The 27,187-nt window shown below is 31.6% G+C and overlaps 2 protein-coding genes and 1 non-coding gene across 5 annotated transcripts; 2 read left to right on the top strand and 1 right to left on the bottom strand.

The window, feature by feature from the left end:
* Positions 1-1,508: 1,508 nt before the first annotated feature.
* LOC136207752 (small nucleolar RNA R71) lies at positions 1,509-1,615 on the bottom strand. The gene has a single exon (XR_010676878.1). It is a non-coding gene; the product is annotated as a small nucleolar RNA R71 (small nucleolar RNA).
* A 6,162-nt stretch (positions 1,616-7,777) lies between these two features.
* LOC136207487 (pentatricopeptide repeat-containing protein At1g77405-like) lies at positions 7,778-12,885 on the top strand. Of its 3 annotated transcripts, XR_010676634.1 has the most exons (4): positions 7,778-7,906; positions 8,485-10,493; positions 11,364-11,452; positions 12,159-12,885. XR_010676634.1 is itself a non-coding variant. In XM_065998739.1 (2 exons), exon 2 carries the CDS (start codon positions 8,764-8,766, stop codon positions 10,135-10,137), a length of 1,374 nt encoding a protein of 457 aa, XP_065854811.1. In that variant the 5' UTR covers positions 7,778-7,906; positions 8,485-8,763; the 3' UTR covers positions 10,138-10,806. The 3 variants fall into 3 exon arrangements, 1 of the variants encoding a protein (XP_065854811.1); XR_010676633.1 differs by having other exon boundaries at positions 11,364-12,885; XM_065998739.1 differs by lacking the exons at positions 11,364-11,452; positions 12,159-12,885 and having other exon boundaries at positions 8,485-10,806.
* Positions 12,886-23,572: 10,687 nt separating this feature from the next.
* Positions 23,573-26,679, top strand: LOC136206077 (uncharacterized). Its single transcript, XM_065996996.1, has 5 exons — positions 23,573-23,975; positions 24,102-24,189; positions 24,277-24,347; positions 24,680-24,736; positions 26,301-26,679. The coding sequence occupies exons 1-5, from the start codon at positions 23,865-23,867 to the stop codon at positions 26,442-26,444; spliced, it is 471 nt and encodes a 156-aa protein (XP_065853068.1). The 5' UTR covers positions 23,573-23,864; the 3' UTR covers positions 26,445-26,679.
* Positions 26,680-27,187: the final 508 nt, after the last annotated feature.

Raw genomic sequence — 27,187 nt, 5'->3', positions numbered from 1 at the left:
GAGAGACTTTTTGTTCTAGTATAAATAGAATAATTTTCTAGTTGTTGGGGATTCCTTATCTTCAACCTCCAATGTTTATTATTTTGGGAAAGCTTCCATCTTGGTCAAGCTCATTTTGTAAGGAACTCTTGCATGTTCCCTCATGACCATGAGGGAGTAGTCTGTTAGCAAGTCTAGCCAACTTAGGCTGGTGGTTGTAAGTATTATTATCTCTAAGAATGTTATCTTAAATGATTGTTTGAAGGAGTATTTATTGCATAGACTTTATCATTCTATACATTAATGTGATGAGATAGTACGAGAGTACTCGTATTGCATGGATCTACCTTCTTACTTATACTGTTATGGATAGAGATTAATATAATTATGTATCAGGGATTGTTACTTACAAAATGCTTCCCTATACTTAATGCTTGAATGTTTGCAACTCACTGAGACTTGGTTATTTAATGTTCCTAGAATCTTTGGATATAGGAGACTAGACCTCAGTGATCTTAATGGAATAAACCCTGAACCATCGAACCTAACAACATTCTTGTACGAATAGAGATATAATATGATGCAACTACTTGTTATAAGCATGCGTTGGGCTTGTGCCTCTAACAATTTGAATTCAACCAACCATTTCTTTATTGTCTTTACAATTTAACGTAGGAGAAGTCAACACACCCTTAACAAGATAATCTGGATTTTTAAACTAGATGTTTAAAGTAATTTTTTCATTTACTTTCAGTCTCAATCCCTAAGGAAAATGATACTTGGATTTACCATACTTCATCTGGCCTAGTATACTTATTAGAGTCATTTTTCCAAACACCACGTTTTTGTCGCCGTTGTCGGGGATTGAAAAAGAAAGTTTATGAATATATGCTTAATCAGTTACCTTTTAACCTGTTTGTTCAATGTTTGCCCCGTTCAGGCATAGTTGTTTTTTATATGAAGAGCGAGACTTCATGTTGTTCCATTAGATTTTAAAATTGACATGACTTATCAAAGGCGAAGAAGGCTTCTTAGACTTGCTTGATAAAGAAGGATGAATAATGACAACGGCGAAGATCCGGATGGTGGTGTTGAACATGCAGAGAATCATGAGGAATGTCATGATGATAATAGGCACAATAACGGATCCCCGAGGTGAAGGATGAAGGATTATTCCAGACCTTCAACTGAACGACACCCATCATGTATATATCATCCTACCTAATGCGGCGAACCACATTTTCGAAATAATAGCCTCAATGATACAGATGCCGCAAACAATTGTTCAATTCGGAGGATATCCAAATGAAGACTCAAATGCTCACATCCAAGATTTTATCACAATGTGTAACACCTTCAAGATAAACAGAAATGAATCTGGTGATGTGATAAGGTTGAAACTGTTTCTATTTTCACTGAAGGATAAAGCAAATGACTGATTAAAAAATTTGCAACCAGGATCTATACCCACCAAGGAGGAAATGGCTACCCTATTCTTGATGAAATATTTCCCTCTTAGGCAAGCCATAAAGCTGAGAAATGAAGTATCCCACTTTTACCAAGAAGAAGACGAGTCTTTCTCTGAGGCTTGGCAAAGATACAAGGAGTTACTAAGAAGCATACCAAACCATGGCATCCCCGTATGGATGCAAGTTCAGAACTTTTTACAATAGAATAACAAATGCATATAAAATTCAAATGAATCTATTGCAAATGGTAACTCTAAGGAGTTAGAACCACAAGCTCTTTACGAGTTGATTGAATGAGTTGTCAATACAAATTATAACTCACATTCCATGAAAAGTGATGGAAAGAGAATTTTCAATGATTCAAGAGCAAACCTATTGCAAAATTGTCCGCATAGATGGAGCAACTAGTTAAAACCATGAGAAAGATGAATGTTTTTGTAGTACAATTTGGAACACTTGTTCACACTGAAATCCCATCATATGATTCATGCGATTTTTGCAAAGGACCGCATAGACCTATTAATTGTCCAGGAATCAATCCATGAGCTTCAATGAAGGAGTAGTGTGCTTTCATGCGAGACAACCACCCAATCCATACTCAAATACATACAGCCTAGGGTGGAGAAATCATCCTAATTTTTCTTGGAATGGGAATACTCAACAACAAATTCAACAGCTGTATCGGCAACAACAACCTTCAGGCGTAGAGGCAACAATATCAACATCCTTCAAGTTCAAATCAACCTGTTCAGAAACAAGTTGTTCGGCCTAATGAAGGAAAGCCTGATCTTGAAGCAATGATGATACAGTTCATGAAATAGCACGCACAACCTGCATGTGGAGGGTGAAAGTCGAGCATGGATATCTCGTGTTAGACCATATAAGTGGATCTGTATCACTTATTAGTTTGGGTTAATACATCATCTCCCCCCTGAACTTTGATTAGTGTCATGAACTTTCAAAGTATCACGATAACCCTCTCAACTTGCTTAAAATATCATGATAGCCCTTTAAACTTACTTAAAATGTCCCAGTAGCCCTCTGAACCTGCTTAAAATGTAGTCGATTAATTCCTCAGTTGCAAAGAGGTAAAGTTTGTGAGGAAGGTGTGTTGCACATATTTTGAAAAAGTCAAAAGAACTGACATGTAAACAACACGTTCAACTTGAAGTGATACGTAGGAAAAATAAAAAGTATTAATTATTATTATTTTCACCTTAAAAATCGTAACTTTGTAAATTATGCAATAGCATTGTTCATTTTTAAATGTGTTCTAATAGTCTAGTACACCGAGAGGAAGATTTGTTACAACTGGAAAAAAGAACGTCAACAGTTCTGTTAAGATATTGAATTTCACGGTAAAAAAAATAATCAACTCCCTTTTTCTTCCATGTCTGAGTTCAAGTGTCATGTGTCACTTACATGTTAATTTATTTAACTTTTTTTTTTTTGTTCGTAAGTGTATCCACCGCCGACAACAGTGACTATTCACTTTCGCAGATGGTTTGCACCTTTATGGGTGGGACTGCTGGCCACGGAAATTCTTTCCATTCCCAAAGGTGAGGATCGAACCTTGGACCTTTGGTTAAGGGATGAGGAGCCTTTACCACTCAACCACAACCCCATAGTTAATTTATTTAACTTTTAAGGAGAATAGAATGCACCTTTTATATGTTATTTATTTTTCTATGATTGAAAAATTAATTAATTATATTTTAAATAAGTTGAAAAGGATAGTAAGAATTAAGTTTTGGGTGGTTATCTAAACACTTTGATTTTGATGCATATAAATAAGTGTTGTTTCGATCACGTCCAATAATTATGAAATTGTGGATGATATTTTAACACCATTTATTTGTGCTTTTTAAGAGAATAATAATAATTAACAGTAATTAATTGGATGTTCCTTAAATTCTTTTTGTTTTGCCTCTTCTGTATCTGTACCATTTAAGTCCTGTCATTTTCCCCATTCCAAATTTAATCCATTTAAATAATAATAATAACAATAACAAAATTCACATCACTTTCTTCACTAATTATCTCTTTTGAAAAAAATACAATTATTTACGTAGATTGGATTAAAATATTTGTAAGTTGAATTCTAAATTAACAGTGGTGTTCACATGGATCCTAAAGTTTAAATTTAACCAATCTTATATTTAACGGTGAATGATCAAATTCACGTGGTAATTATGGTCCATATAAACACTACTAACTAAACTCATACTTGACCAATCAAAACAAAGATAAGGTTCGAATTTGTCCTTGTCAGTTTTTTTAAGTTTAAATTTACCAGCAAGACAATTTTATTGATTGTTACATCTAATCTTTCACACATCAATTATGTCTAATATATTTACTGTTTTATAAAAACAGTTACAAACAATATATCAATCAACCAGTAAATATGTCACATGTAAGTTAATCATAAAAAACACAATCAAATTGTCTAAAATGTTTATCTAACATATCAGAAACAATTTGAGAATGCAAAAAATGATACCGTTTATCGACAACTTTATTTTGAATCTCTGATATAACAGCCAAATATAATTGACAAACTAACATGTTCATATTTTCGATTAAATATGAGTAAATTTGGTTCAGTTTGGAAACGTCAGAGATAAATTTATACTATTTCGTATTTTGAGGAATATATTTACACTTCTCAATACAAAATAATGTAATTTTCATTTCTACACTTTAAAAATTGTGATATCTGCTTTTTGTAATAAAATGATAATATTAGTCCAAAAAGATAATCCAAATAGAAATAACAATAATAACAATATTCTAGTATTAATTTGAAATTAATTAAAAAAAATGAAATTACATCATTTCTTTAAACCTTTAAAGCCGGATGGAGTAATTAGTTTCTTTAAGACAGCTTTAACATAATTGCTTATTATTTCCCATAATACAATAATATAAACAAATTCGAACCATGTATGAAGGTTCAAAAAAAAAAAAAACTAAGGTTGGTTTTTTTGACATTTTATGACCCTAAACGGAATAAGATAAAAATCCATTCATAAAGAAATTATATATTAAATTTTCAAAATATAAAATTTTAACCTATTTTGAGAGCTCTTAGGTTTTCCTTTATCTTTAATGGGGTAAATTACATACATGGTGTACAACCTTTATCCAAAATCACACTTTGTGTACAACCAAAATTTTATTACACTAAAATGTACAACCTTTTAGTGACCTCCCACTAAAGTGTATAGCCGGTAAATTATGACCGGTCAACGCTGATCAAACCGCCATGTCATCAATTTTCATTAACATAATGGGCCCATGACATGTGAAATTACTAAGTTACCTTTTTATAAATTCAATCCAAAAACCATCAAATAATAATTACTTTTACACCATTCAATTAATTCCTCTTCTTCTCTTGTACATACTTCTCTCTCTTCACTTGTTCTTCTCTCTCTTCTACACATTCTCTCTCTTCACTTGTTCTTCTTTCTCTTCAACACAAAGGAACCCATATTTCTCAAGCCTCCAACATCAAGATTTTTTCAAACTTGATTTTTAAAAATTGAAGATCAATTCTTCAGCAAAAAAAATTGAAAGATCAAATTATAAATAACTCAATATAAATATACACACAGTATTGGATGATATTTCCTCACCAAAAAAAATTGATAGATCAAATTATAAAGTAACTCAATATAATATATTACACAGTATTGGATGAATAAAAAAATCTCCAACTCTTATTTACAGACAAAATTATGTTTCTCCAAATCAACATAAATGATTGCGTCCATCAAACTCCCACTCAAACCTTGGTGCTATTTTCTTCTTCTGCTGTTGCGGTGGCTTTACGGCGGAGGTCGAACCTTAGTGCTAACTTCTTCTTATGCTGCTGCGGTGGTTGTACGACGAAGGACGAACCGTGCTAACTTCTTCTTTTGCTGCTGCGGTGGTTGTACGACGGAGGACGAACCTTGGTGTTGTGGTGGTTGTAGGACGGGAAGTTCCCCTCCAGATTCATCTTCACCGATGCGGTTGTTGCAGAAACAACATATGAGTTGAATTTACAGCCCAATAACTCAACAGAAAGAGGTAGAGGCGGAAGCAGAAGTGGCGAAGGCGCAGGCGGAAGAGAGATAGGAGAGAGAGCCTTCATAAATTATAAAGATAATGTGGCTGGAAGTGGTGGAGGCGGAAGAGTATGTAAATTCTGGATTCAACGAAGTAGAAAAGAAGAAGGAGAAGGCCAGTGGAAGAGGCAGAGACGGGAAGATTGAGATAGGGAGGAGAGAGGAAAGAATTAATATAAAAGAAAAATAAAAAATAAAAGTAAATATAATTAAGGGTAAATTAGTCGGGATCCACTTTTATTTATTAGGAGGTTAAAAGTGATGAGGTGGCGCATTGACCATGCGTTGACCGGTCAAAATTACCTGTTGTACACTTTAATGTGAGGTCACTAAAAGATTGTACAGTTTAGTGTGACAAAATTTTAGTTGTACACCAAAGTGTGATTACGGGTAAAGATTGTACACCACGTATGTAATTTACCCCTCTTTAATGTAATCTTCCTTTGTTTAATATAAATGTATTATGCACAATTAAAAAAAAATATCAAACCAATGAGGGTTGGTCCGAGTGGTAAAGCGTTGAACCTCTGCTTGACAGGTTTGAGGTTCGATTCTCCACTCCGTCAAAATTTGGCCCTCACTAATAGGTGATCTGTAAATTCCACTGTAAACCCACATCGAGATCTGTGTTTGCCCTGACTTTAGGAGTGGATAGACCTACCCTTACCTAAACTTTAACGTACCAAAAATATCAAATTATTAAATCTGTTTTTAGATTTGAATGCATTTATAATAAATGTTGGCCACGTGTACTATGTGTAATGGCATATAATTTGTTAGACTTTTTTTGACCCACATTCAATTCTTTGAATATAAAATTTAAATAATAAAATATTATTAATTTTACATGCTTTCAAAATTTATACTTTCACAGTTTAAAAACAGTTTTATATATATATACATATAAAAGATATAACAGTTTTATATGTATACACACATAGCTATAGAAAAATTGTAAAAATATTATTATGAATTATAAAAGATATAATTTTAAATAAAGATGAAATGAATAACACAATTTTAACTGAATTGAATGTTGACCACTAATTAATTTGGTAAACAATAACTTATATGTTATTTGATTTCACTTAATTAGTTAAATTTAAATGTTAAATATTTATTTAATTATTTTAATTTAAGAATGTTTTGATAATAGTATGCGAAGTAGAAAATAACACATTCTCTCTAAGAAGAAAAACCCTACAACCATAGCCACCCCATCTCCTTTCTTCCTTCTTCTTTCTTTCTCTCTTTCAAACATTATCCATGTGTAGATTTGAAGTCTAATAAAAAATAAAAATAATATGAGAGAAAAGAGAGAGATTGTCTTCTCTCTTCTCTATCCCATCTATAGCTTTGTCTCTGCTTTTTTAGTGTTTATCAATATTTTCTTTTCTTTTTTCAATCCATATATTTCATCAGATTTTTTTCTATTTGATTTGTACATGTGAGCTACAACTCTCCATTTACACTTTTTTAGGGTTTAGTAAGAGCGGAAGCGTATTCTCTTATATGTAGATCTATAAATTTATGGGGTTGCATCAATAGATAGGACCCAGATCCGAATAAAAAAAAGAAACTAAATGATGACAATTGCTTTCATGCGGATTTGGATTCATGATAAGTATGAGATTCGTTGTACTTTTATTTTAGTTTTACCTTTGATGGTATTTTTACTCTTTGTGATCTTGTATTAAGTTTTAACCTATACTTAAGTAAGGTTTTATTCTTACTATTTTTATGTTGTACTTAAACTTGTTCATCTAATGAAATATATAAGTATCTTTTATATATATATAAAAAAAGTATATTTGATAATACATTTATTTCTCTACTATCTAAATTAGTCAATTAATTTAAAAACCAACTTACATTGGTAAATCAAAATATTTAATCTAATATTTTAAGTTAAATATTATCAACTAATAGTTTTATATTCAACACTTATTTTTAGTATAATACATCATTTAATATGTTCGGTACTTATAGTATCAAATACTTAAAATTCAGTATTTATTTTTTCAGCACTTAATTTTCAGTTTTATCGAACAAACCTTAATGTGACAAAAAAAAAATGATGAGGACTTAACAGGTATAAATATAAGTTAAAGGATTTAAAGGATAAATAAAAGAAAGATCAAGGGCTTATGATACATTTTGCCAAAATAAAATAAAAGAAAGAGGCAGCAGATTGGTCGAAGAATCACTCTGCTTCCCTCCTCCCTTCAATTTCTAATTTCCTTGCTCTCACCTCACAGCAGTCTCACTCCCTCCGATCTCCGCCGTTGCGCCGCTGGACGCCGCCATTACTCAGCCTTCCGGACCCTTCCTCCGGTGGTGAAGGTAGGCAATCTCATCCTCTCTTTTTTTAAGTTGTTAGCTATTAATATGTTAGGTTTATTGTTAATTGAATTTTTTGAAAAAAAAACTAATGGATGAAATTTAATTGGGGATTGTCAAATTGCCATTGATATTTAGGTTTTGAGCACAAAATTTAGTAAAACGAAGGCATAAATTTTCTATCATAGTCAACTGGTTGAATTCAAATTGAAGTTGAGAAGATTTATTAATGTAAAAATTTGGTTAAAGATGATCTGCGATTTTGAATGCTTTTTACAAACAGAACAACTCTAGAGACAACTTAATTGCTGAGCTTCTCCAGGCTATAGAAAGTCATTATGAGAAAAATTATAAGTTTCAAGTTTTGTTCCTTCTGAAAAGCTTATTTGTGTTTTTATTTTGGTTTTTTCTCTATAATTAAACAGCTGGTGTTTCTTATTTAACAATGTATCTGGTCCATTGATTGTAAGCTTTGTATTTTTCTTTTATAAGATGCAGGGCATAAACTCATTTCTATGAAATTTAGTTGTTAGAGTCCGGGATATCCGTATAATATGCCATTTGTTGTGCCATTCTTTCAGATCAAAAGCAACAAGGCTTGAAGAATTGCTATTAAGATATCTTGCCATTTACTAGTTGTGGAGATTAAACTTTGAAAAACTCTGGAATCTCCTAAAATTCAACCAAACTGTGCTTGAGCTTGCTTAATTGACATGGATGCACGCATCTTCAATCGGAAATGATGCTTCAACTCAGCATTCCGATGTTCATCTTTATGAAATTTTCTTCTCATCAATTTCTCATTTGTCGAAACACGCCTACTCCATTCATACAATAGTGTTTTCTGTTACCAAAAAACAATGATAACATCAAATCCCCCACACAGAACCCGCTCTTCTCTCCTTGTAAACCAAGTACTATCCATTATGATCCAAAACCGCCCATTTGATACCCAACTTGCTTCTGCACTTACTACCTCTAGTTTATTAACTGCCGATTTGGTTTCTGATGTTCTCCGCTCAATACCACGGTTTTTCTTCCAATCCACGCGCTCAATTGGCCGCCAGATCACTACCCGCCACCGCTCCCCTTTAAGACAACGCAATCTCAAGGAAGAATCCGAAAAGTACCTCAACAAAGTTCTCATTCTTGGTCCAGCTGCTTATAGAGATCCTCAAAGGGTGAATATAGGTATGGACAAAGCAATGGAGTTCTTCGATTGGGTAGAAACTCACTTTGAGCTTCCACATACTGAAATGACATGTAAAGAGATGGCTTGCGTTTTGGCTAGAGGAAATAGACCAGAGAAACTATGGCATTTTCTCAGAGAACTGACAATAAAGGAGAGGGTTGTCGGAGTAAAGCTTATTACTACTAATTTTATTACCTGTTTGATAAAAATCCTAGGAGAAGAAGGGCTGGTGAACCAGGCATTAGCTTTGTTTTATAGAATGAAGCAGTATCATTGCAAACCGGATGTCTACGCTTATAATACGATTATTTATGCTCTCTGTCGAGTTGGGAATTTTAAAAAGGCAAGATTTTTGTTAGAACAAATGGAGTTGCCGGGCTTTAGGTGTCCACCAGACATATATACGTACACTATATTGATTAGTTCCTACTGTAAATATAGCCAGCAAACCGGTTGTAGGAAGGCTATAAGAAAGAGGTTATGGGAAGCTAATCATTTGTTTAGGATTATGTTGTTTAACGGCTTTGTGCCTGATGTTGTTACTTATAATTGTTTGATAGATGGTTGTTGCAAGACTTACAGAATTGAGAGGGCTCTTGAGCTTTTTGAGGATATGAATAAAAGGGGCTGTGTTCCGAATAGAGTAACGTATAATTCTTTTATCAGGTATTACAGTGCTGTGAATGAAATTGATAAGGCTGTTGAGATGTTGAGGAAAATGCAGACGATGAATCATGGATTGGCTACTTCGAGTTCTTATACTCCAATTATACACGCCATGTGTGAATCACGGAGAGTGCTGGAAGCTCAGAATCTTCTAGTTGAATTGGTTGATGGGGGCTCCGTACCTAGAGAGTATACATATAAGTTGGTTTGTGATGCAATGAAGTCGGTGACAGAGGGAAACAGCTTGCTAGATGATGAATTCCATGAAAGAATTAAAGGTGGAATAGAGGATAGATATAAGCAAGTGAAGAAGATAAAACCAATAATGGCGCAGAAGATGTTAAAGGAGCATTGTGTTGTGTTTCAGACACCGTAATCTCTTACTCGATTGCATTGAGTCCTTCAGTGCTTTCGCTTGTTTTAGGCCTAATCCAAGTTCAATCCATTGGCTTGTTGTTAGGCGAGGAATGCTGCCTACACAAGCATAAATGACTGAACCAAGAGCCATTCCGTCGAGCCAGTTGATCAATTCGGTTTCGTCTACTGAACCCTTTTCGGCGGAAATCAGTCTGAGTTCAGCTTGTTGTAGGCGGAAATCAGACCGATACACCAGACGTTTTGATCTCCAGAGTATCCAGAGCTTTGGCTTTAAGGTTCACATTGAATGCATACAAGGTCCAGATGAAAATCCAGGAAATGCTAGCAATTCGATCTGATTCCACGGCTTCACAGGTGAAGATCGCAACACTGAGTATAATTTCCTTTAGTTTCTTCAGTTGTTCATGCTGCCTTCGGAGAACTGTGCTGCTTTTGGTGGGAACCTCTAAGATGTGAAGAAGTTGGACAATCTTTGTTCGACTTCTTTGTAATTTTAAAATCGGATAATCTTTATTTGATTTTTTTTGTTAGAAGTCATTCCAAAAGCAACACGATTCTCAGTACTGTTTTTAGGTGGAAATCTCTGCGATATGACGAAGTCGGACAATCTTTATCCAAATAATTGCAATTTTATAATCGGACAATCTTTATCTATATTATCCGACAAATTAATTTTACCACAACGAGCTATGAATAAATGCTCTGGATAATGCTCCATTCGAGCATTATGTCACGTTGATTGTCCAGTTAGAAATAATGTCCGTGATAGTGCTCTGTAAACTAGGTTGAAATCGTATAAAGATTGTCCGATTTCAAAATTGCAAAGAATATAAAGATTATCCGATTTCAAAATTGCAAAGAATATAAAGATTATCCGACTTCCTTATTAGAAATAGTTCCAAAAGCAGCACAAACGTGCTGCTTTTGGGTGAGAATCTCTACAACGTGAAGAAGTCAGATATACGACTTCTTCACAATTTTAAGATCGGATAAACTTTATCCGACTTCACCGTAGTTTACAGAGTACACTCACGGATATTATTTCTAACCAGACAATCAACGTGAAATAATGCTCTAATGGAGCATTATCCAGGGCATTTAATTACTATTCATGTCCATTTAATGGATTGCTGAGTTGATTTAATATATAAAAAGATATATTATTTCTCATATAATCTACTTTAAAATATTGCTTTCTCTGAAGGTTTAAAAATAAATTTGCAGATGCATCACTAAATAAATTTTTGAAATGTGGATTCTGAATCTGATAACAACACATCTGCTTAATCACTGAACTGATTTCTCCGGTCAAGGTATGATTACGAATTGGTTTCTCCAATATTTGAGGCACATTTATGTGGATGAAAATGATATTCTAAAAAAACTAAACGAAATGACTACTATTTCATAACCATACACATTTTCGATGATTTCTTTATGGTAAATAAATCCAAAATTAAATACAACGCAGAGATTGAGAAAAGATATTTATGGAATCTGATTAAATTGAATTACAAACACAAGCAGAATCTATACACAAAATTGAAATAAAAAACTAATTACGTATTACACACAAAATATATAAAAAGAATCATAAAAGTAGAACCGAGAATGAGGATTCGATCAATAAAATGAAGATTTAAGAAAAGAAAATTAGAATCGAAAAATTAGAATCTGTACAAATTAATAAGAAAAAAACATGATTACAGAAACCGAAAAAATTAGAGAAAAGAAATTAGGTTTGATTCTTCTTTTCTACGAGAAGGTCCTTCATTAAATTGCTTTCGGGTATAACTGGCAGAAAGTTATGGATAAAAGAAACAAAAAGAAAACAATTTCGATTATTATTTCCTTTTTCCATTACTTTCTGCCTGTTAGACTGCAAGCAAGGAAGATTCACGAAGCAGCCCCTGATGTTTTTTTGAGTATTCTGTTCTTCAACCCTTAATAGACTATGCTTTTATTTATTTAGTTATTTTTTAATTAATTACTTCACTCTAGACATTTTCTGGCCCTTAGGGGATTCAGTCCGCCTGGATGCTGCTTAGACCGCCTAGGCGCCGTCTAAGTGACGATGAACAAAAGTGTTTTTTATTATCAATTTTCTTTTTTTTTATTATAATTCAATTCTGAACATTATCGAATGGTTATTCGTAAATTGTGTTTACTATTTTCAGATATTTTGGTTTAATTTTTCTAGGTAGACACTACAAAGTAACCATTATTTTGTTTTTTCCACCATTGGATGATGAGGTAGAAAATTAATCCAATGATGAAGAAAAACAAAGTAATGAATCCAATGGTGGGAAACAAAGTAATGGTTACTTTGTTAAAAACAAAGTAACGATAGCTTGCACCTTCTTTTTCTATATTAAATAATTGTATAATACATATTTTAATTCGATTTATTTAACAATTTGTTGATTAACAAATAAAAAATATAAAAATACAAATCTGATTAGTATCTGATTAATTCTTGACTAGTTCCCGATTAATTCTTGAGTGTTATGTCCGTTCGACTAGCGCCTAACGTTTTTTATCCTTAACCTTGTTAATTTGTTAATTTTTTTATATATTCGTTTTTTAATTTTAACATGTGTTGTTTAGATTAATTCTAAATTGAATAACCAAAATGATACCTATAATTCTAAATTGAATAACCAAAATGATACCTATGATTACTAAACTTCAAAATACAACATAAAAGTTACTGAATTTTACACTTTGTTACATTGATCCACATTTTTTTATCTTTGACTTCCTTTTTAACAAGTTAATTTTTCTCTCTCTTCCTATTTTACCCTCCATTCATTTTTCTTTCAGAACTTCATCTCTTTTTTCCCATATTTTTTTTCTCCCTTTCATCTCTTTCTCTCTCTAAAAACTACCCAAAAATCGACATCTTGCCCATCCTAAAGGAATTAAACGGAGAAGAAGACCAAGAAATGGCAGAATGTTATAGGAACTCCAGTTCAATGATGGGATGATGAGAGGAAAGTTAGGGTTTTTTAATTGGACTCGTTTTGACAGACACCAAATGAGGGTGGGTCTTTTAGCCGCTCTTTTAAAGCTTTTATGGTGATTTACTATACTATCACTGACATGTTGAGATAATATTGAAGACATTTAGCTTTTCCATTAATATATCATGTTTTTATGCAAAACCTGAAATAAAATTTACCAGAATCGTCATAACTTTTCCTATTAGTTCGAACTAATTGGAAGTGAATATGAAAAAGAAAAAATTTTGACAATGCAATTTGTCATGGATTAATATAAGATCTATGACTGGGTATTAACTATATCAGCTTTATCAAAGATCTATGACTGGACATTAACTACCCAGCCATAGATTTTATATTAATCTCTGACACAATATACCATAATCGTCATGCTTCAATTTCAAAATTGCTTTTCAAAACTTATTTACTCTATATGGTAGCGGGTTTAAGAAGAAAAGAGAATTTAGGTTTATAAGAAGAGAGAGAAAAAATATTTATAAAGAGAGAAAGAGATGAAATTGTGAAAAAAAAAGAAGGAAATGAGGGGTAAAATAGGGAGAGATAAAAAAAGTTAATATGTTGAAAAGTGAGTCAAAGGTAAAAAAAAAAAACGAATCAACAGTGTAACAAAGTGTAAAGTTTAGTAGTTTTTATGTTAAGTTTTGAAGTTCAGTGCATATATCGTGAAAATGGATAAAATTCAATAGCCATAGGTGTAATTTACCCTATTATCTATAATTTATTTTCAACTAAATTAATCCTCCAACCTGATTTATGAGCCAAATTATTATAAAAAAAATAAATAAATATGAATTCTAAATTAAACCTTTCATCATTTATTTATACATGTATTCCTTTTCTAATTTTATTATTACATCCGTAAAGACTTGAAAAAGATTATACTATAATCTCTGACGCATCACGTCATTCATGCGTTGTACCAATGATTTAATATCATGTGAGACTTTAACCAATAAAATATTAACATTGTGTAATTATATATATTTTAGTTAGTTATTTATATAAATTTTTATACCTTAAAATATAAACTTTAGACCCTGAAAAATAAACTTTAATGTATATGCCGTGACATTATTAGTATGATACACGAATGTTGTGGTCCCATGAATGTGTAGTATAAATTTTTTTCTTCGAAAGCTCAGTTTCGTATTTAGAAAAGTGGAAATTGTTTTTACTTAGTGATTTTAGAAAATCTCCAAACGGTATTGGGTGAGGTGGAAAGTGCTTGGAAGAGTGATTTACATTGGAGAGACAATGTTGCTTGCTTTTTCATGGGGGTAAATTACACCCATGGCCACTGAACTTTATCATTTTAACATTGTGGTCACCGAACATCAATCATCAAACTTTACCCGGTAGCCACTCAACACCTCAAAACGACCGTTGACGGCCTCAAAATAAAAAAAAATTGAAGGGTTAATGATATTTTAAGGAACTTTAATTCTTGAAAATTTCTGTTTTGATGTCATTTATGTGTTGTTTGGTTAGGAGAGAGAAAGTAAATTTTTAGAGAGAGAAAGCTTCAGGAAATATGATTTTGGAAAATAAAAAATGTGGTTTCATGGTAAATGTCGTTCTGAACAACTTTAATTCTTGAATATTTTCATTTTGAGGTCGTTAACGGTCATTTTGAAGAGTTGGTTAAAATTAAGTGGCCACTGATGTTAAAAAGTGTAAAGCTTAGTAGTCATACCGTTAAGAATTAAAGTTCAGTGGTCATAATGTTAAAATGGGTAAAGTTCAGTGGCTATATGTGTAATTTATCCCTTTTTATGACAATGTTATCATTTTTTGACACTCATTTCACACCATTGCTATCTTTTTTAAAAAAAAAAATACAATTAAATATTTTATTATTCAATACCAATGGGACAATATTTATAATTAAAATAAATTGTACATAAAGTAATGATTCGTGGAATCATATTGACAACTTTTGGAGTTGGGTAGCATTGGAGCATTTTTTTTAGGAAAAAATTAGCAAAAGTGATGTGGATGGAAAAAGAAAAGAAAATATTATATTTTAAGATGCGTTAAATTTTGTCAACTTTTAATATTCCTTGCATTGTAGATGCTCTTATTACTACAACCTTAAGATTGGTTTTTAATGTGTTTTTCATAAAGAATTTAACAATTGGTTAAAAAGTTGACTGTTTTCTTTATTATAATAATAATCAAAGGCGGGTCTATAATGGGTAATGGGGCACTTATCATTACTGAGATCTAAAAAAAAATCAAAACTCTATATAAATTTTTTGAAAATTACAGTGTTGTCCCCCTCCATTGTTGTTGTCGCGGCCTAAATCGAGAGCTTTCTTTATTTGAAGGTTGAAGAAGATAACAATGTAGGTTTAAAAAAAATGGCTCCCTTCAACAGAAACTGACGTTGTTAGTGGAACGACGTTGTTTTGCGTTGAAAGGAGCCAAAAAAAATTAAACCTAATGAACCCACGACAGCTAAAATTATGAAGTTCACTCTTACTCGACCATTACATTAACTTCATCTTCCTCCCATAAAAAAAAAATCTCTAAATTCATTCCCGAAAATTCTGAAATCCACTCTTAAGTTTTCAACTTTACCCAACTCATGTCTCCCCTCCTCCAGTCGTGTCTTGCTACATCACTGTATGTCCAGTGTTGGATGTCCATCTTCGATAGGTTAAATTGAACGAAATCTGATTTTCATTGATTATTTTTCTCGTCTCTTGGTCTTGTCCTGTGATCTTGCTTGCTTTTCTGTGTGATTGTTACTTAATTGATTAGTTTGTATTTTGATGGATTGTTAACTATTAATAAACGATTGTTAAATATTAACTATGTGGTTTAAAAGTTTGCAAACCTGTATCTTGTGGTTCATTTATTAGCAAAGATAGTCCAAACTGACTAACGGTGTTTAAAAAAGTCAAAAGTCAAATGACAAAAAGCTATTTTTATCTTTATATTTATTTATTTTATAAATTAACCCTTTTATTATCTATTTATCACAAACAAACCCCAAAATAAAAACAAAATATCAAATTCACCATGTTCTCTTTCTCTCACATCTCTCTTTAATTTGTTTTCATTCTCTCTATAAACACATTCACTCTCTCTCTCAAAATACCTGTAAAAAGAGATTTTATGTTTGCCAACATAATAGAGTGGAACCTCCTGGTTGATAAGGAATCAATCTATTTGAAATTGACATTTGTTCTTAGCTCTAATGTTCCCTTCCCTTCCTTTTCAATTTTCTCCCTTTTTCTTCTATTTTTTTAAACTTCTCTTCCTTATTAACCCAACAAATCAATCGTCCTCTCTCATTCTCTCACTATTTCGAATATCTTTCCAATTTTTCAATTATTCTGCAATCAATTACACAATTTCTTTCTCTTTCATCATCTTAGTAGAACAACTCTTTTTCTGCATAGTACAATAAAACTTCAATCCCAAATAATTACATTATCATGGAGAACAATGCCAAATTAGGTTCAAAAGGAGAAGCAAAAACTGTAATCGATAATACCAGCCGCTTCGGACAAGAATCGCAGTAGGAACACAACCCTAATTTAGGTTCTTTAACTGAATAGGAGGAAGCCCAACCTCCACGTCAGTCTTTCGGAAGAATTCCCTTCACTTATTCTTGTGATTTTATGTTTGCCATCATGATGGAGTGGAACCTCCTGGTGTTTCGATTCACGTTTCGAATTCCTCCGGCAATTCAATGTTGAATGCGTAACGGATTTACAGATGGAGCATAATTCAGGGAGCTTTTCATACTCAAGAAAGACCCATTGCATCCATGAATCGGTATCTACCCACAACTTATTTTGCAATTCTTTATCATAATAATGTGTGTAAAATGGTATCTTGTGGTTCACTCTCTCTCTATTTTCTCTCTTTAAAAATACCTGTAAAAATTGATTTTACACACATTATTATGATGTTGATATATCTAAAGAATTGCAAAATAAGTTGTGGGTAGATACTGATTCATTAATGCAATGTGTCTTTCTTGAGTATGAAAAGCTCCTGAAATTATGCTCCATCTGTAAATCCGTTGCGCATTCAACATTGAATTGTCGAAGGAATTCGGGACGTGAATTGAAACACCAGGAGGTTCCACTCCATCATGATGGCAAACATAAAACCATTGTGATTAGTGAACGAGAATTCTTTCGGAAGACTGACGTGGATGTTGGGCTTCCTCTTGTTCTCCATTATTATTAATTAAAGAACCTAAATTAGGGTTGTGTTCTATGGTTCTTGTTGGGAGCGCTTGGTATTATCGATTACCGTCTTTGCTTCTCCTCCTAAACCTAATTTGGCATTGTTCTTCGTGATAATGTAATTATTTGGGATTGGGGTTTTATCTTATTATGCAGAAAAAGAGTTGTTCTACTAAGATGATGAAAGAGAAAGAAATTGTGTAATCGATTGCAGAATAATTAAAGAATAGGAAAGATATTCGAAATAGTGAGAGAAAGAGAGAGGGCGATTGATTTGTTGGGTTGATAAGGAAGAGAAGTTTAAAATAATAGAAGAAAAGGGAGAAAATTGAAAAGGAATGGAAGGGCACAGTATAGCTAAGATAGATGTCAATTTCAAATAGACTCATTCCTTATCAACCAGGAGGTTCCGCTCCATTATGATGGCAAACATAAAATCTATTTTTAGAGAGAGAAAGTAAAGAGTGAGTGTGTTTAGACAGGGAATGAAAATAAATTAAAGAGAGAATGAGAAGATAGTGAATTTGATTTTTTGTTTTGGAGTTTGTGATAAGTAGATAATAAATGGGTTAATTTATAAAAATAGTTCTTTGACTTTTCTTTAACATTGTTAGTCAATTTGGACTGTCTTTGCTAACTGAATGAACCACATGGTACTAGTTTGCAAACTTTTAAACCACGTAGTTTATGTCTCACAATGACCTAAACCATAGGGTTTATTTTTATACTTTTCACCAGGGCTGCTCTAGGCGGCAGCCTAGGGCCTCCGACAGGAATTTTTTTAAAATTTGATAATTATTAAAACAATTCTGGTTAAAAAGTATATAGATTTAAATATATAACAAAAGATATTGTTAGGTTGAATGGTAAAGACATAGTGGAGATGTTTATAATGGTGAAGGTTTGATTCCCTGAGTTAGCATTTTTTTTTCACATTTCCTCTTATTTTTTTTTTCTTTCTTTGACAACACGAATGTATAAATTATTACTTTGTTATTGTAGTTATTTTTTTATTTTTTAATAAATTACAAGATGAAATTCACTTATAAATTGTAATTTGGTGCAAAATGTTATTTAGACTCTGATTTATTTAAAATTTTAATATTTGACCACTAATTTATTATTTGATCACATTTTGACTATAAAATATTTAAATTGATGAAATTTCAATCAATTTTGATGATTCTTTGGATCAACATTTATTAGTTCATTTTTTCTCTTATTTTTTTTTTTCTTTTGACAACATCTATATTGATTTTTTCTGAACTTTTTTTCATATTTGGAAACAATGTATAAACTATTATTTTGTTATTGTAGATATTTTTAAATTTTTTATTTTTTTAATTACAAGACGAAATGCACTTATAAATTACAATTTGTAATTTAGTATAAAATATTATTTAGACTCTAATTTATTTAAAATTTTAATATTTGGCCACTAATTTATCATTTGGTCACATTTGTACCATATACTATTCAAATTGATGAAATTCTACTTAATTTTGATGAAGTCTTGATAAAATTGTTTCCTTATGATATGTGCTGATATTTTAATATATGAGCTTAATATGTCGTACGGTTTAAAGTTGATTTACCCAAATAATTAATGAGATTAAAACAAGAAAACAAATCTCTAAACTAAAATTTATTAAGTCTAGTTATCAAAATATCATCATATGTCAATAATTCTATTAAGTTTTCATCCAAATTGGATTGAAATTTCACCAATGGTTTAAAGTTGATTTACCCAAATAATTAATGAGATTAAAACATGAAAACAAATCTCTAAACTAAAATTTATCAAGTCTAGTTATCAAAATATCATCATATGTCAATAATTCTATTAAGTTTCCATCCAAATTGGATTGAAATTTCACCAATTGGGATAGTTCAGTGGCCAAATGATAAAATTTTGGACAGATCAAAATGACAAGATTCCTTGGATCGATCGATGTCCAAATAGTGATTTAAGTCTATAATTTATAATAAATACGCGACTCAACCAATTTTTAATCTCGAAGATAAATTATTCTCTTTCTTTCCATAGAATCTTGCGATTAGGTTCGAGTTCAGCCGTCCAAGATTAATTTCTAGAAATTAATATTTTGTTGTCTGCTTGCTTCTCGCATGACTGGTGAGAAGAAACTTTATTTTAAATATATAAAAGAAAACTCGATTTTACATGTACAAAAGCAAGAAGAATAATAATTTATTAGCTTTATGTTATTATTATATGACTTGAATTGTAATTAATAATTTATTGATTTTACTATTTAATATTTATTATTTCTAAAATAGTATTAGATTTAGATATGGAAAAAAAATGCACAATACGCCTAGGGTCTCCAAAATGTTGGAAACGGCCCTGCTTTTCACATTAATTAATGTTATATGTATTTTTTTTTTCTTTACACCAATCACCTCCCATGTATTGGTATGCAAAACAATTTTCGCAGGTGTATTACTCTTAAAACGCCATAAAATTTATCCTATAAATGCCTATTTAGGTGTTAGCTCATCACGTCACATGTCCATTCCTGCTAGACGATTAGCCAAAATCACGATGGTTGATTTTTATAACAATGATTTTTGTTTAAGATAGCCAACATGCTCAATTTATTATATTTTTCATTTTTTTCTCACTTTATGTTTTACGATTTAATAAAAATTATGGATAATAAATATAAATAATAAAAATATATATAGTATTAGGGATAGTCGTAATGGGAATTCATGTATATTTTTTATGTAATCCCCGTTACATAAATTTGTAAAGAAAAATTGAGTAATATAATTATGATTCCATTACAATAAAAATAATATGACTAATCCAAACATGGTAATGAACATTTCATTACAACGTTCATTACAGCGTACCAAACGGAGCTAAGTGTTTACATCAAATAGCATAAGTAGATGGTGATGAATTCTCAAACACAGGAATGACAATAAAAATGAGGAATATTATTAGAGATGGGGTACAAAAGAATGACAATAAAAATGAGGAATATTATTAGGGATGGGGTACAAAAATACTAATAATATTAACAATACGTTAAGTTTACTCCAAACATCATAAATGGTGCAAATTTACCTCTAATATTAACAAGTTGATCTAATTTTGGACATTATTAAACACGTTCATTTCAAAGTAATAAATTCTGTTACAACGTCAAAGTTCATGGGCTATGGTTATTAATGAGGTGCATATTGTTTTATATTGAGCTCATCGGATTTGCTTAACCTATTTCGGGAGCAGTCCCCTGTGTAAGCTCTTACGATCAAGTTAGTAGAATAATAGAGTATGAGTAAAGTGTAGAGAGTCCAAAAGTTTCTTAGTTTGACTCTTAAGAGCATCTCCAACAGCCTCTTAAATTGGCTCTTAAGTTAAAATTTGAGAAGCGAGAATAAAAAATCAGTTCCAACAGCCTCTTAGTGGCTCCTCAAATCACTAAGAGCCTCCTTATCCTCTTTATTAATAAAGAGCATCTCTCCACCTCTTAGTGCCTCCTAACTTCATATTTTATTAATAATTTATTATTAATAAGTCTCTCTCCTCACACTATTGGTAATATAACAATAAATAATAATTTTAATAATAAAATAATAAATAAAGAGTGAATATAAGGAGCATTATTGGAGATAATATGTCTTAGTCACTCTTAAATCACTAAGAGTCAATTATTTATATTATTTATAGAGAGTTCACTAAGAGTCTCTTGGAGATGCTCTAAGTTTTTTGATAGAAATTGGGACGAGACAAAACTTGGACGGGGTGAGCACTCATGTCCCAAGAACTGACAAACCCGCAATTATAAATAAAAGAAAAAAGTGAGTGTTTGAACAAGAGAAGAGGAAGGAAAACAAACAAAAGAAGGGAGGAGGAGAAAAGATAGGAAAAGTCAAGAAAAACGCAATTGTGAAATACTACAAATGTCATCATTGATAAACATGTGGCAAAAAAACAGGAGCTGAAAGCCACCACTTGATCACGGAGGAAGAGACTCCAACTTGAACAACCTATTAATGTCTCCCTATTATTTCTATTATTGAGAAGACTTTCTCCACTTCTAGTACCATTTTTATTTCATTTTTTATTAATAATTTATTGTTGAGGAGTCTCCCTCGTCTCCTTATTGTTAAATATAATTATATAACAACACTTTATAATTTTAATAATAAAATAATAAATAAGGAGTGAATATAAGGAGTACTGTTTGAGATGATATGTACTAGAGCATCCTCACAAGACTTCTTTGTCGGGCTCTTAAGTTAAAATTTAAAGAGTGAAAGTTAAAAATCAATTTCAAGAGCCTCCTAATGACTCTTCAAATTACTAAGAGCTTCCATTTTCTTCTCATTATTGACGAGGGAATGAAGGCTCTTAATAACTCTTCGAACTATTTTTTATTAATACTTTATTATTGAGAATTCTCTCTCCTTCTAATATTGGTAAATATAACAATATATTATTAATTTTAATGATAAAAGATAAATAAGTAGTGAGTACACTGAGTATTTTTAGAGATTGCATGTATTAGTCACTTCTTAAATCACTAAAAGTTAAAATTTAAGGAGAGAGAGTTAAAAACCAACTCCAAAAGTCTTTTAGTTATTCATCAAATCAGTAGAAGTCTTCACAACCTCTCTATTATTGAGGAGTTTCTAGTCTCATTTTTATTTTATTTTATATTAATAATTTATCATTGAGAAGACTATGGTACTGTTCTTTTTTATTGAAATTAAGTAAACCGAACTGAATTGAATAATACTGAACTGAAATGATAATATTAAACTTTAAAAACAGTAATAATTAAAATAAATAAACTTATAGTAATAATGGTTTTAATAATTATAATAATAATAAATAATTATAATTATAATTATAATAAATAATAATACATTACTGAACTGAAATTACTGATATAGAATCTATTTTCTTTTAATATTGATAAATATAACAATTTAATAATAAAATACTAATACACAACATATCAAAAGTATTATTGAAAATAATATGTTTTGTAGTTTCGGTTTAAATCACTAACGGGATGTTTATTAAAGGGGATAAAAACACGATGATAAGGATAAAAAAAACTGAGATGAGTTATCTCATGTTTGTTTTAGAGATAAGTTGGATAAGAGAGGGATATTCCCTCAAATCCTATACCCAGAAAAGAGTGGTATAAGGAAATGAGATAAGTTCATGCGATTTTAATAGGATAGAAAAGTTCATATTATCACTCAAATTGATGTTATATAGTTTAAATACGGTTAAAATAGTAAAATGTATTATTTTATCTCTATCTATATCTCACATACTAAACATTGAATAATAATTCTTCGACTATCATATTGTCATCATTATCCCAACTATTTATCCTTATTCATATCTCTATCCTAACTAGACCTGTCTACGGGCTCGGGTATCCGTCCGGCCCGTGTCCCTTGGACCGGGCTTGGACAATGCTAATTGATGTTACGCCCAGTCCGATCCAGGCCCATTAAAGCCCGCTTATTTTTTGGGCGGGTTTGGGATTCATAAAAATAGCACGGGCCGGCTCAGCCCGGTCCGCCTATTAATATTAATTAATAAATTTTATATATTTATAGATTTATATATTTATTTTTAAGTATTAAAATTTATTTTTTATAATTAAAAAATTATGTATATATGTTTATGTGGGTTTATATAGGTTGAGCTTGGGATTTGATTTTTAAGCCCGAATCTAGTTCGGCCCGAACCCGCCTAAATTACTAATGGACTTGGTTTGATTTAGGCTAAAGACTTTTATAGAAAAACCAATCTAACACGATTCGAACCCGATCATGACCGGATCTATCCTAACTTTTATCCTTATCTATTTTTCATTAAAATAAAAAAAAATAGATAAGAATAAAAGTTAGGATTAGATCCGAGTGAAATCTAATCCGTGGATAAAGGTTAGGATTAGATCCCTCCATTAAGATTAAAAACAAAAAAAAATACCAAATAACCGAGTGAAATCTATTGTTTGTAATTATTAATAAAGAGTTCAATAAAAAAAATCTTTTGCCAACATAAAATGCTAGAATGACTAAACGTGGGTATCCGAGTCAGCAATGGCATAAGTTGTAAATAACCGGAACTCAAAGTGTCAAAAACGAAACCCCGCGTAAAATATCTTCATTCTCTGAAACACTCCACCGGATCGTAATCTCTCGAAGCTTCCTTCTAAATATAAACTTCGTCTCTCAATCAAAAAAGTCCGAACTAGATATTTTTCTCTCTCTCTCCCAACCCCTGTAAAAAGCCACCACAACTTCCTCCTCCGTATAATTACCCGCACAGAGACGAGCTCAAGCAAAGGAAGAAAGAAGAGGAGATAGAGATTTGCTTTTCTGTGATTCGATTTTTGCTATGTGTATCTCCGGTCACTCGGAGATCAGTTCTCTTTGATACAGATTTTGTTTTTCCGGGAGGATTTCTGTTATTGGAGTATAGTTTCGAATTAGAGATGGATCGAGAAGGAGGTTCTAATGGCGGATCTTGCTACTACTCTGTTCTCGGGGTTCGCCGGGATGCCTCCTTCTCTGATATACGTACTGCTTACCGGAAACTTGCGATGGTAATTATACACTTCCGTTTCTCCAATTCCGATTTCAATTTCCCGTTTCATATGTGATTTCCCCCTCTTTTGTGATTTTGTAACAATCTTTGGCTGAAATTGTGATTTTCTTTGGATTAATTGAAGAAATGGCACCCAGACAAGTGGACGAAGAAACCCGCGGTGGCTGGGGAGGCGAAACGCCGGTTTCAGCAAATCCAAGAAGCTTACTCCGGTAACTTTACAATTACGCCGATATTTTCCGTTATCTCTTTTCCCATGGAAAAGTTAACTCACCGTTAACTGTCCGTTTGCGTTGCAGTTCTCTCTGATAAATCTAAGAGGTCAATGTACGACGCTGGGTTATATGATTCTCTCCAGGAAGAAGATGATGTTCGTACAAATATCTTCCTTCTTTTTATTTTTTTTGACAATGCTATATTATTTTCTCAAAACCCGCAGAGCTGGAAACGATGCCGTTTTATGGTTTTAAAAACGGTAGCGTATTAGTCATGATTATTGTTGTTGGGAATTGGAATGATTGTCTTGGTGAAATTCTCTTTATCTTTTTTGTCTTGTCCCGTGTTGATTCTTCCAATGCATTATTTTGGAATAGAGCATCATTGATTGATGACTCAACAGTTAAATTTGTATTAGTATTGGGGTCTGAATTTAATTTACTTTGCTTCATGGTCCTTTAACTTTTACAATATTTCTATGAACAGGACTTCTGTGACTTCATGCAAGAGATGATCACCATGATGAACAATGTGAAAGACGAGGTATTCAATCTTTCTGATAAATTCTCACTTTAGTAGTTTGGTTCAAAAATGAATTATGTGTATCAATTTTTTTTTTACCCATAAAGAGCTATTATGATCAATTTAGTCCTTGGTCCAAAATCAAGTTGTAGTATCAATTTGACGCGCAGTTTGTATAAGCCAAAATAACACATTTCAATGTAGGGATAAGTATAAAATTTGATCTTTTTTTTTTTTTTTTAGAATATCAGATTTAGCCTTAACCAATTTCATATAGTTTAAATTTAATTTTAATCTTCCAAATAAGATCAATTTTAGTTTTAAACTATCAATTTTTTTTTTTTGGGAAAACGATGGTTTGACTCTTATTTAAAGTCATCAAAAAGTTTTTCAATAAGCAAAAGCAGTTTCGTACACAGTAAATATTTTTGACACTTTCAGTAAACATTTTAACTATTTTGATAAAAAAAATTGTTATGGACTTGTATATGGTTGCTAGCATTTAAAAAAAAAAAATATAATTATATTAGTAACACATTAAATATGTCAAGCATAATTGATCTTATCTAGATATTTAAAGTAACAGCCAAACTAACATTTTTAAAATTTCGTTATCTTTGCATTATATAAAAAAATAGTTTGGGCTAAATTTGGCCCTTGTCCCATAATCAATAATTATTTTTCACACTTCACTACCTCGTGTTGACATGCATCACATTTCAATATATGATAGTAATTATTTGTCACACTTCACTTCTTGACATGTGTTTTAAATTAATCTTCTTCATGTTTGACATGTGTTATTTTAAATTAATCTTCTTCATGTTGACATGTGTTTTCTAAAAAAACATCTAGTCACGAGCAATTTTACGTTAATGTCTAAATTTACCATATTTTTACCATAACCTTGATAATTTAGTTCAATTTCAGACATCAATATATAAATATTTTGTTATTTATTCTGCACCAATTGCACATTAGTTGGTTTTAAAAATATCATATTACTTTTATAATTTAATAATATAATTTGAGATGATATTTATAAATTTAATAAAACATTTGAATTTTTTTTTTGTCGAACTTGTACAAAATCAGTATATTTTTCCGCATATAATAACATATATTATGATGTATATGTGAAGTGTAGATAACGTGATTCATATCGAAAAGATAGTTGATCTAACTTGTAAAAATTGCTTTTGGCTGTTAACTTTAGATCTAAAAGTGTATCATTTTAAACGATAAGGAGCAAAATTGTTGTTAGCCTTATACGTGTTAATTTGATCTGAAATCCAAATTGATAATTGAACTTGATTATAAACTAAATTGGTGTTATTACTCAACTTCAGAGTTGAGATCAATTGATATTAATTTATTTATTTTGTCAAATTAGTGAAAATATGATAGTTTGAACAAATGTTAAATAATAAATACATGTTAGTTTGGATTAATTCTATAAAAATATGAAGTTAATTGATAAAATCAGGTCCAATTAAAGAGCTAAAAATACTGTTAGTTTGGATTATTGTGTTAAAAATATATGATGGGCATAATTGTAAATGAGTGTGATGCATTGATTGATTAGGGAGATAGCTTTGAAGATCTACAAAGGATGTTTGCAGAAATGGTCGGTGGAGATGAGATGGGATTTGACCTCAATGAAGATCCAACGGACAGAAAGAGGGCACGTGTCAACTCATCCGGGAAACGCAACACCTCTTGCCGTTAACGCATTGTACTATTTCGACGGTTTTGATTTCTTCAAGTTTGTTTTGGATGGGGGAAAAAATTGGGCAGCTGGGTGCTTTATTGAACACTTGGTTTAGATAAGTGTACTATGGTAAAGTTCTGATTAGGGTTGTAATTGTTATTACATATATATATATATATAAGTATGAACAGGGAAAGTTTGGCAGCTGTGATGATGATTTCATGCAATAAAAACTTCCCATGTTCAGTTGATCTTTGTGCTAGTTGTATTGGTGGAAACATGCATGTTAAAATCAAGTCGATTGCAGGGGCAGAGCCACCAGCCCAGGGCCCGGGGGCTGAAGCAGGTCCGACCACTGGTTCTGTATTTGAGTATCGTCTAAAATTAGCCCGTGTAGCCCTTCTAACCGGTTGGACTTTGAAAAATTACTCCTAGCAACAAAGCTAAAATTAGCCTCTCAAATTAGTCTTCCAGGTATAGATTCCGCTACTCCTTGTTTGGGTTTTAGTGGCAGCAGTGATCAATATATAGGCAGGGGCAGCTGTCCCATTACCGGTCTACCCTTAAACAAAAATAAACAATTCAACCCTCTCTTAGTTGAATTGTACAAATATAAGAAGGAAGGAAGGAAATGATGAATGAACTTAGGAAGATGAAAGTTTAGGTAGGATGGTGTATTTTTTAATTTTAAATAAAGGTTAATGACAATCAGTCTTCGAATTACTTATTCCATTTTAAATTCTTGTGCATGTGGGGATTGT

The sequence above is a fragment of the Euphorbia lathyris genome, chromosome 9 (genome assembly GCF_963576675.1).
Source record: "Euphorbia lathyris chromosome 9, ddEupLath1.1, whole genome shotgun sequence".
NCBI classification, from domain to species: domain Eukaryota; kingdom Viridiplantae; phylum Streptophyta; class Magnoliopsida; order Malpighiales; family Euphorbiaceae; genus Euphorbia; species Euphorbia lathyris.
This window is presented reverse-complemented; position numbering and strand designations above follow the sequence as displayed.